Source organism: Pelobates fuscus, chromosome 5 (genome assembly GCF_036172605.1).
Source record: "Pelobates fuscus isolate aPelFus1 chromosome 5, aPelFus1.pri, whole genome shotgun sequence".
NCBI lineage: Eukaryota > Metazoa > Chordata > Amphibia > Anura > Pelobatidae > Pelobates > Pelobates fuscus.
In genome coordinates, this window is record NC_086321.1 from 233,273,464 (window position 1) to 233,285,479 (window position 12,016).

A 12,016-nucleotide genomic window follows, 5' to 3' on the forward strand; every position below is an offset into this window, starting at 1 on the left:
AATAGTACATACTCTTTCTCTTTATTAATTACAGAGTTAAAGGAATACACTTGTTTAAAACTTCTTTAAGTACTGAGAATTTTCATTTTTATACATTTAACAAGTGTTATTGTTTCCCTTTGTATGTACATATGCTTGTGAACCATGGACATTTCAGGGAAGTACACCATCAAGCATGTATAGTGAGAATAGGCCAAGGTTGTCACAATATAAAGGTTGACAACCTCGGTAATCTCACTCCAATAAAAGGGCTAAGAAAACTGTAAGTGTGTGTTTTTTTTTTTTGTTTTTTTTTTTGGTATCTGCACACACTCTGCATGCTATGGTCAAAATACTCTGCATGTTATGGCCAATACATATGTACTATTTTATATAACTTTTTTGTTAATGTACCAATCAAGAGAATACTGATACTGCACATTAAACTGGGGGTATGCTTATTAACTGTATCTTTATGGGGTTCAAACAGTGTTCTGCACTTTTTAACTAGCAATTGTTTTGACTGTCTCCCCTGTGGAATTCCGCACCTTGTGCTTTCAAACTCTCTTTGATAATCAATCCTCCTATTCAGATATGCATATAATTTCCTCCCTAATCCAGATGCATTATCACAAATCCAACAGATATTTTTAAAAGGGATCTATTTTCTATTTTCTTTGTAAGCATTCTGCCCCTGCCCGCAACTCCTCCCTCATATCTTGATAATCCACTTCAACGTAGAGCCTTAATCTTTTGTCTCTATCATCTCCACCTTCTTCTATATGGCAAACCATGAAGAATAAGGTACCTCCTTAATACTTCTGTACAAATATGTAGCTATAAGGGTTATTTACTAAAATGAGAATTGTGGGGAATTTAAATTTAAGGTCAAAGTGGCCAAACTGGGACAAACACTCCAAGTCAGCTATGCTTCTAGTTTGGTTACTTTGGCCGTAAATTTAAAGTTGACTTTGAATTTCCCACTTACATTTGTAAATAATCCTATATGTGTATATCGTGTTATTTTACACATAATACATCTAATGCATTGTCAAGTCTGTAACCCCTTTTACATCATACCGCATTGCAGAACTTGCTTGAGCTTCACAAAAACAAATTAAAATAAGCAGAGTGCCAAGGAAAGTTTAGGTGTCATGTCATTTGACTGGGTAGGTTGATGCTTCAGTTATGTTATAATAAAACAGATTAAAACAGAGGACGTTCCAGACTCTTAGATTTGCAAATCAGAAGTATAGATTTTAAAATATATTCAAACAATTTGTTTTCTAAAAGACCAGCCTTTGTCAAAGCACACAGTCATGCAAAAAGGAAATCAGTCTAGTAAGATAAATGCTGTAATTATTAGTAGGATATTGATTAATAGCACACCTAATTTTAACGAGTATGTTAGGGCAAATGTTCTGTGAAAAATAGAGAGTCAGGAGAGGAGAGCTATCAAAGTGTCTTTGACGTAGTTCCATTTTAATACAGTGTTTTATAAGTAGTTTGACGTTTGTTACTATCATCATCTATCTATCTACCTGCCTGTCTGTCTGTCTATGTGTCTGTCTGTCTGTCTATTTGACTGTCTGTCTGTCTATGTGTCTGTCTGTCTATGTGACTTTCTATCTGTCATCTATGTATCTATGTGTGACAACCATGGCCTACTTTGTGACAACAGATGTGTGTGAATGGTAATTAACCAACATGTAGATTTGGGATGCCAAGGGTAGTCATCACTTGTTTAAGGTTTATAGCAATTCTGTGTTTCTAAAGAAGATGTGTTTATAACCGAATGGAACACCAGGTCTGATAGCCTCCAATCAGTTTTAGACACATGCTACATATCTAAAAGAGTAAGTTGTTTATTTTATATAGTATTTTTTTTAATAAGAACTTACCTCATATTCTTGAGAAAACTTTAAATTGTCATTAGCTTTCAGTCTCTCAATGTGATCTGCAAGTTCCAGGATGGGAATAGGCGGATGGCTTGCCATACCTTTAAGGGAAAAACATAAAACAGGAAATGGTTTGTACATCAGTAAGACTACCTCTTGAAGGTATGCATTTTACAATGTACAGTTAAATAATAGCTCTATGACAACTGATGTGCAAGTAGTAAAGATGCTGTATGTGTGAAAAGCAGGCAGATAGTTGAGCTGCTCAAAGCAGGGCATGCTTAGGAGTTATGATCTTTGATGCATGAGTAGTCACCAAGCAATTTCCCAAAGCCAACTCCACCTAGTGTGTAGAAAGGACATTACTGTGCAATGAGTCAATGAAGTTAGGTTGATTAGGGACAGTGGTACAGGTAGACCCTAGGTACGTGACTATGTTGAGTCATGACCTGAATAATTTCAAACCCTTTGTTCTGCACTGTATGAAGAATGGATTAAATGGCAAGAAATAGGTGAACTAAAGAGATGAAAAAGGAAAGGTTCCTGAAAGAGAAGGTAAAGAACTCTTAGAAGAGGAATTAATATGACTAGTGCGTAATTAAGAAAACTAACTTGAGGAATGAAGGTTACCAGGGTAACCGGAGACACCTGAACCTGCAAAGGAAATGATTGAATAAATAAATAAAAATGAAAAGAAAAACAAACAAACGGATAATGTCATGAAAAGAAAATTAATGTGTAGCTAATCTCTGTTCACTTCTGGAAGGATTTGTGATGAATGGTTCTGTAATTTGTCTACAGTAACCAGACAGTTATAAGGTGATTCATAACAATGTTTGGAATGACATGGAATGTTTCCCAAAATATCTGGAAGCTCCTGGTTAGTCTGGCCAAAACTGGGCCATGTGTGCTTGAAACAGACATGCAAGAGAGGGAAAATGTTGCATGCATTGTTATTGGGCTGCTGGGCACAAATTTAAACACTAGACACTAAAAGCTTCAAAAATGTTTTCACTACTAGCAGATTGTAGAGACAGGGGTTGTGGCTGTAACAGTGTTAAAAATGCATTGATACGCTTAAGGATCCCAAACCCCAACCCCTGAAAAAATGCCTACAATCTACTTAAGGTGTAAACATCTTGTCTTATGAGGAATGTTTGTGAGTTATAAACGAAAATTAAATTAAAGAAGAGGGGTATCCATGTCAGCTTGCCAGCAATAGATCATTTAGTCTTGTTCCAATAACATCTAAATAGCATTTTAATGTTGTAGTGGCTTGCTTTGGTGATGTCAACAGAGGTTTAATCCATTAATATGTTCTTTAAACTATAACAGATGTTAAATATTAGCTTATTCTGGAGGTACAACTGGCTAGTGTATCTGAATTAGTATACCCCAAATATGTGTTATAGAAAACACTGATGGATTAGGGGGCTTAAACTGGATTTCATGGTACATATAGATAATCAAGTCGGAACCATGAATGTAGAACTTAGTCATAATAAATCTGCACTTGTTTCTACAGAGTTCTTTGAAAACACAATGTAACTACGGGAACGTTTTGGTTAAAAAGTGAGATTTCGAGTCAAAGCATTTTAATCTTGGCCATAAATATGTATAAATATCACTAAAATCAAGTGCCACATTATTCAGCACAAATATGAAATTAATATGGGCACCTACGTGGGTGTGAATATTTACATATCCTTCCTTTTTTCTTTTTCGTTGAATTATTTATAATATAATAAATATCACTTTATTTTAAAATGTTGCCCTCAACCAGATCAAGCACCCCTATGAAAAGGTATGGAAGTGAAAAGTTGTTGATTAACATTAACACTTCTAAAAAAAAAAAAAAAAAAAAAAAAGGGCGGTTGACCGATATGAAAAAAAAAAGTTATTGGATTTCGACAGAAAAGTGACAAAGATGTTTAGACCTTTTCGAGCGAATCGTGTGAGAGAGTTATTATCATATAAGGACTGAGTGGTAGTTTGGCTAGAGAGGGAGGACACAGAGCCAATCAGTGAGGCGTAGGGGACTGAAATACTGTTCATAGCTGTGAAGAGTAAAAGCCAATTGGAGACGGGAAACAAATTAGTAGGAACATAAAAAAAATCATCTTATTTTCACAGACATACATAGTACAACATAGATACAAAAGAGACGTGCAAACATATGGGTGTTTTGTTTGTTTCTAAATTTTACATTTAAATGGATATACTCACAGAAAGAAAAAAAAGGATGTATACAATAACAAGAACAAGGGATCTAAGTCAAATTCAGCTTGTATTAGCTTGTTCATATAAACAAAGCAGGTTAAGGTCTGTGTAGTATGGCTATGAATGCACTTTCTTTTCCTCCTTCACCCAAAGCCACAAAAGTACACTATAAAACATATTTACGGGGATTTATCAAGGTAAAAACAGGTGTTATTCTGGGGCAAAGTGCTAAATAAGGACCAATCGCCATGGAAACCAATAACATGTCTCAACATTTACTACTATGCACCCACAATAGCATGTATTTTACCTTGATAAATCTACTTCATTGTTGTGTTTAGAGTACTCTGAAAATTATCGAGAAGTCTTAAAAGGTTTTGGAACGTGTCTATACCTGGTAGTAGGATATGGTTAAGGTTAAGCATGCATGTTTTTGTTGGGTGTATGTCTATACTATACACTATACTAAACAGTGATTTATTATTATTATTATTATTATTATTATTATTATTATCATTTTTTGTATAGTGGAGTTTCCCTTGTGAATACATAATCCAAAACACATGAAAGATATATTTTTAAGCCTTTTTGTAAAAATGTATGTTTAGTACAAGAAGACCATTATTAAGCTAGATTTAAGGATATTTTCTCACGGTAGTGATACTAATTTTTGTTTATTTTTAGGTGTAGTTTGAGGGAAAACAGGTACTAAGCCTGGTATTAAACATGTACCATCACACAAGTATTCAATTGAATTGCAAATATTTCAAATAAATCACAATACATAAACAAGATGTAAAAAAACAAGGAGGAGCTCTTTAAACCTTAGTATGTTGGGGCTTCCAAGGAGTTTGTTCACAAAACCAGGGAATTGAGAAGAATTTGCAGGAATTGTAATTTTGGGGTTGAAATTGCTAAAATGGAATAATTCTCCAGGTTGCCTATTTTGGCCAAAATTTTGCAATTCTCTCATCAATTTCCAAAATATTTCCAGTTTACTGAATGAACCTTCATATGTACAATGATATATCTGTGACTGAAAATGCAATCTTGCTTGTATTAATAATGTTTCAGTGTGAGATTTGTAACATAGATATATATAGACACTTCGTAAGCAGCAACTAGGTAGCAATGAGACAGAATAATTTTACAAGCTGCTTCAGAGATGAATGATTTTATTAGATCCACTGCACTCAGATAAAGGCCTAACAGAGGAATTGTACTTCTTACCTGGAGTTTGGAAGTTAAGACGTCTAAGCTCCACAGGGTCAGTGGGGTGATGCAATGGGATCTCTTTATTGTTTGGTAAGCTGCTCTTTCTAGAGTCCGATTCTGTCCTTTTTCTGCACAATGACAACAGCGGAAAAAGAAAAAAATATAAATAATGAAAAACGACTGAAAATGCATCAATAATATAAAAATAATAACTGTAATAAAGAAATAGATAAATAGAAATAAAGTCTGTAAATTTATGACCGGCAATGCATTGTAACACCATAAGGCAAGAAATATGTCTGGAAACAAGGATAGCTCATAATACATCATCCCAGCATGTAAACACTAATATACTGTAACACTGCAACAGATGGAACTCGATCATATTTTATAATGGCACAATCTAGTGCATCTTGGCACAGCAAATAAAAGAAGAACTAGACTAAAAATAATTGTATGTGTGAAACCTCCACAAAGTAAAGCATGTACATTATCTCTCAAAAGTCCTATCTATCAGCAGTTTTAAATGTTATTCTTTAATTTTTTTGTGTCTTGAACAAAAACCTTACTAAAAGCATTGTTTGGCATTCTTGTTTACTTTTATCTTATACTATTACGGTTAGTTCTATGTTTTACTTTCAGATACCTATGTAGCTAGCCTTTAAACGTTTAATCGTGCAGTGTCTGGTGAGAAATGCTAGAAAATGAGATGGGTTGAGAATATGAATAGGGCACATATTTCATTTATGGGAGGAACTATACGTGAGTTCTTTAACCCCTTAAGGACCAAACTTCGTGAATAAAAGGGAATCATGACATGTCACACATGTCATGTGTCCTTAAGGGGTTAAATGTATATAAATTACATTAAATAATGCTCACGATTGGGTTTAATTACTCTCCTCTAGGTCTGCCTCTGAAATGCCCAGGCACACCTGTATTTTCTCATTATAATATAAAAGGTCAATAATTAAGATTTAGGTTAAGACCTCTTGAGGCATGCCAGAAGAGTTGCAAGACATAGTACTTCACATTGTTTTTTATTAAAAACAAGATGGCAAAATGCAGGCTTGCGGTTTTTGCTGATATTTCTCCAATTCTCCAATCAATTATACTAACAACTAGTTTCCTTAAAGTGTCACTGCCACCCCCACCCTTGCAAAATGAGTGATTCACAAAGATAGGATCTTTATGAAATACTAATATTGACTGTGTTGGAATTTCACTGAAATGTATTTTTCCTCTGCTTTTTTTTAAAATATCTTTTATTGAGAAAGTTTCAAGGCGAACAAATCGCATTTAGTCTGTGAGCAGTGCGAAACACGCAGGTTTCAGTCATTCAGAGTCTCGTTTGTGGTTTTGAGATGCGCAGATCTCCAAAGATGTAGTGGTAGTTGAGACTCGCAGGTCTCTGGGCACAGTAGTTTTCAAATTTATGAAATTTACAAAGCTCGTTGCAGATTAATTACAGTTTGTCGGTCGCGTTATCTATGCTCTGGTGATATGTAGTCGCTCGCTCTGCTCTATGCTTAGTTTTTAATCTTAGGTTCTATCGTGAACTTGTTCTTTCATGTTGCAATTGTCTCTCTGTCTTTAGTGTCTTTCGTTGATAATAGGTCTAGATTGGGGATAGTGCAATGTGGGGGAGGGGGGTGGTAAGTGTGTTGTGACCCTTAGTGGCCCTCGTCTTGTCCGTAAGTTTATGGCCTCTTTTCAAGATGCTGATTATCATGTGGTTGGTGTAGCGGGAGGGTTATCCTGATCTTCTGTGTGTTTTTGCGTAGGGTTTGATCTCTAGGGGTAGCATGTCTGTTTGTTCGTTCGGCTAGTTCCCCTTTCAGTCTCCCCCCTACATTCAGTGGTATTGTATTATCACCAAATTAGATGTTGTGTGTTATCCTCCTTTCCCTAGTCCTTGTTTTGTCTGCCCCCTGTCATTTAAGATTTCACTTGTTACTTTTGCGTTCCTATATCGCAGGAGGTCCTTAATAGAACCCCCGGGCACCGGTCTCATCCGCAGGGACTCTGAGGCAGGTCCGGGATGTGGGAGGACCGGAAGGGTTTTGAGGTGTTGTGTGTGTCTTGATTTCCTATGTGTCTTGCCTCCTTGCTCCCTGTGTGCTCGACTCTTCTTGACACTCTTCTCTTCTTGGGCTTTGCTACTGCCATTAAGAAGTGTCAATCGACAAGCTGTCACCAGGATTCAGCAGCCTTACATGATCCTCCTTAGATCTCAATACTGTAATGCACAGCATGATGTCGGCTCCTAGCGATGAAGTGACAGGAGCAGAAGAGGACCCGCAGGAAGTGGATGGCCAGGGCCAGACTCGGGATGTCTGAGCTGTGCGGCCTCACAGGGCATCCTGGCAGCAAGGGTGCTGGGTGGCCGACGTAGCTTGCACAGGCAGAGGCCAGCGGTGCAGTTTCAAGCTTCGAAAGCTGGTTGCAAGTATTGGGGCAGAGTGGAGCTGAAAATTAGGGGCTGTTCTAAATGTGCAGTGGGTCGGAACTAAATTCTACCAAGTTACTGCTGCACGCTGAGGGGGTAGCAGGAAGGTGTCCCTGCTTCCACAACCACTACACATCAGGGACTTCAGTGCAGTCAACTCCTCCCCCAGTGCCCATAATGGAAAAAGTTAACTGTGTCTAACTATGTGTTCGACTGTCTGCCTGTAACTGTGTGGCTGTCTCCTGTAACGGTGTGTGTGTGTGTGTTTGACTGTGTGTCTGTAACTCTGTGTGTGACTGCCTACGAGTGACTGTGCTAGGGACTGTGTGTATGTGGCTGTATTTAACAGTATATTTGTATAAATGTGTGCATCTGGCTGTGTGTTTGACTGTGAGACTGGTATGTATTTATGCAGTACATATGACACTGAAAAAATACACACCTGCATTCACACATGGCCTACATGCAATTTTAAAATTATCACAAATATTACTCACAGGCACTGCACGCATGTATCACACACAGTCAATATACCATAACAAATATAAAACACGGTGCTGAGGGGCAGACCAGATTTGTAGCACACTGGACCACCAGTGATCAGCATGCTCCCCTTCCTGCAAAGTAACAACAGGGAAGATTGTGTATATATATATATATATATATATATATATATATATATATATATATATATAAACATAGGAAAGAGCATTGATGTATAGATTGTGATCATTTTTTTATACATTTGGAAAACCGATAGAGTGCTCCTGTCTTTGCTTGGTTTGTATGCTCTGCTGTGAAGCACCCGGGTACAGTTTCACTTTTATATTGTTTTGGGTTGAGTGTCAGAGCCTGGACATTTATATATATATATATATATATATATATATATATATATATATATATATACATTTTTAAAAAATGTTATTAGGTACTTCCCTATAGTATATATATACATGGATGAGCAGGTGTAACCAGGGAGGGGCACAGTGAAGATGTTTTACAGGGTGACTATAGGCCTTAGACTGGCCCTGAGGATGGTGGTGCCCACAAGGGACAGGTTCAGGTAAGTTAAACTCACCTTTGTATGCCCCCCCGGCCACCGAACCACCAGCAGCGATGTCACCATTGGGGGTCTTTGCAAATTATGAAAAGTCCCCAGACAGTGACATTGTCGCTTTAATAGGCCTTGGTATATATTGCAATCTTCTGCTTACCAAATTCTATTACATTTCTACACACTCCAGTGTCTCCATCCCTCACTACTCCTGTATATTGCAGACAAAAATGGCAAAATCACAGGAGAAAGGTGGAACATTGACATTATTATTTATTTTCTGTTTAGGAATGTCATGATTCCAGTAGTCTTAGTTACTTGTATGCTAAGATTAAATACAGGAGAAAAACATATTTAAATATATATTTTTTAAATTCTTTATTTTGTTTTTGTGCAAATAGGTTAATCACAACATTTGCGTCATATCCTGTCTATGATCACATTTCGTGGTTTAGGTAGCAAGGTAATATACACGTGTGGTTATTATGGCATTTGTAAATTTTGAGTGTGCTAGGCAGTTATAAGGGTTTGTCCGTCTGTATGTACTTAGTATGGTATGAGTGTAGTGTGGCGCTACTTAGAGTAGCCTATCCATGGAGTAGTGCCCTCCCATGCGTTTTTGCGTGAATTGGTTGTCTAGTGTTGTAGGCGTAGGTAGGGATACTCTTCTGCTTTGGTTGGTGCCTGGTTTTGTGTCTGTATTCAGGTTTGTTAGGGTCTGTGACCCTGTTTGTGGACGAATGTCCAGGTAATGTAGGTCTACTACTGTTGGTCTAGTAGGGTGAGCGTGGTCTGGCAGTAGTCTGGGTTAGTCTTGGACTATGTCTGCTCGTATGCTAATTGGTGTGTCCCCTGTCCCTTAAGGACCCCGGGGAGGGGGTGGGGTGTGCAGTATAGTCTGTCGTGCGTTACCGGGGGTTTTGCGTCTTGTCGCGTCTGAGTGAGCTCAGGTTGTCATGTCGGTTATTTTTGTGTTAAAAAATATTTAAATATTTGATTATTGTTTTTATTTGCTAAGATTAAAGACATAGTGAAAATGTAATTCCAAAGTTTGTTTTTAACTACGTTCTAGAAACATTTTATTTAAATATTTGTTTTTATCTAAGTGTTATAATTCATTAGATACATGTAATTTCTCGGCAGCGAAGAGGTTAACAAGAAGAAAGTGTTTTTGCGTATAACCCAGTCTTACTGTTAAGACATCCGTGACACATATATTAAATCTGCATAAATGTCCATTAAACACAATTAATCCATTGAGGTTTCTGAAAGATGTTTAAGTTGCCTGATCATTTCTTGCTCTAAACATATGGCTAATTGTTTTTTTTTTTTACATCGTGGTCTGGTTCCTCATGCAAGCTCTCCTCTGCCACTTCATGCTTCATATCCTCTACATTTAGAAGATACATTTTACAATGAGCTGTAGCCATGGCTGAGTTGTTTAATGCAGTCTAAAAGGAATGCATCAATTTCCAATCTTAATAAAATCTCATGCCAGCTCCATTTTCTGTAAGCATTTCAGCTCCCTTTTTAGCATTACAAAGAGGAAGCTTATTACACATATAGTGGTACTGGGAACATTTAATTATTTGTAGGAAGAGGTATCAGCAGTGTAATACTAATTATAAAAAAAGTTAAACAGAGCAACACAGGATCATGGGTTAGGTTAAAATAAGAAAATGAATCGGTCCAGAGTCTCCTACATCCAAGGTCTTTAGCTCCGAGTAACAAAGCCAAATTATTAATTTTGTTATAAAAATCATAATAGTTCACAGTGGTCCAGTGACTCATACGTTATACGGATCATTACTTAGCATAACAAAAGGATTCTTCCCATTTTATTTCAATCATAGATAATATATTCCATCCTTTATGTTCTTCAATTTTGTTTTATAATAGGACATTTCTATTTTAGAATGAACAGAAATATGATCTGAATTATTATTTAAAGAAAATAATGCAGTGCCTCCATATACATATTAAATAAAATCTTCAAAAGATTCTTCAAAGAATATTAAACAAAGTACGCTGCGAAAATGCTTTGACAGTTTCCCACAATTGATGTAGAAAGAATTAACCCGTTCAAATTGTAAAAAAGCACGTCACTATTAACTTATAAATGCATGACGCTCCTGGCCCTTCGTGTACTAAAAAATGGACACTTGTCTGCTTATAACTCAGTGTATGTTAATACTAACCGTTATCAGTTTTTATTTTCACTTTTTTAATTTAATTTAATTTAATTGGTTAATATGAACAGTTAGGTTGTTGTGGTGGGTGGAAAGACAGAGAGTAGACTGGAAAATGTAGGTGATTGATATACTTAACCCCTTCAATAACAAGTGGTTTGCTAAAAAAAACATCCCCAGAATCAGAGTTTATTTTGTGGTCCTGGAAAGCAAATTTTAAATGTATTTTTGTTTCAGTATGCCTAAATAGTGCATTATTTAATGGAAACAAAAACAACCTACTTTGTCTAGAAAGACATTTTTTTTTTTTTTTATCAATTAATGAGGTTTCAGATAGGTTTACAGTCACCTCTGATCACCTCTCCCTGGTAGTCCTGCAGTTTCCCTGGTGGGCTGGTGGGCTGCCTTTAGAATCAGCTGTCTGGCTGAGAACATACCCTCACGGAATGCCCCCTTTTGGTCTCCGACTGGAAGGGAGCATTTGCCAAGCACTGCTCTCAGCCAAAGGGTATCTTGCAGAGTGAGCAGCAGAGTGTTGTGCAGGGAGATCTCTCCAACTAGCTGGTGCTGCGTTAAGGAGGGGCTGCGGAGAAGCTCAGTAGAGCGGGCGCTTGAAAGGTAGGGATGGCTCTGCTATGAGGAAAATTATTGCAAGCAAAATTAATTTGCAATGAATTAATTCCATTTTCAATGATTGTAATCATGTATACACGATTGCGGGGTATGTGTGCAGACCATGGCAAACGTGTGTACATGAGTGCTGCAGTCAAGGCGTTATGAGTTACTCTAGAATGTGAAAACAACAATAGATTTGATATTCATGTTATATTTTTATATGTTAAAATTGCTTTTGTTTTGTTGCATTACCTTGCCACCTTAGCCACTTGCCTTTTCAAAAAGCATCTGACTGGAAGTATGTATGTACACATACCCAGTGAAGTGTAGGTTAAAAGATGCAGGCCAGCATCAAATTAAATCACTGGTGCACCCAAAGTAAGTGGTCCCACAA

General features: G+C 37.0%; 1 protein-coding gene across 16 annotated transcripts in view; it reads right to left on the reverse strand.

The window, feature by feature from the left end:
* PTPRD (protein tyrosine phosphatase receptor type D) overlaps nt 1-12,016 on the reverse strand; it is a 1,559,142-nt gene that overhangs the window by 72,360 nt on the left and 1,474,766 nt on the right. For 10 of the 16 annotated variants that reach the window (XM_063455118.1, XM_063455128.1, XM_063455127.1 and 7 more), the window contains 3 exons: nt 5,328-5,440; nt 2,490-2,531; nt 1,881-1,978 (listed from right to left, as the gene is read on the reverse strand). In XM_063455118.1, the coding sequence (XP_063311188.1) occupies nt 1,881-1,978; nt 2,490-2,531; nt 5,328-5,440 (253 nt within the window). The remainder of the gene's footprint in view (nt 1-1,880; nt 1,979-2,489; nt 2,532-5,327; nt 5,441-12,016) is intronic. The other 6 variants (XM_063455126.1, XM_063455125.1, XM_063455124.1 and 3 more) reach the window with 1 other exon arrangement.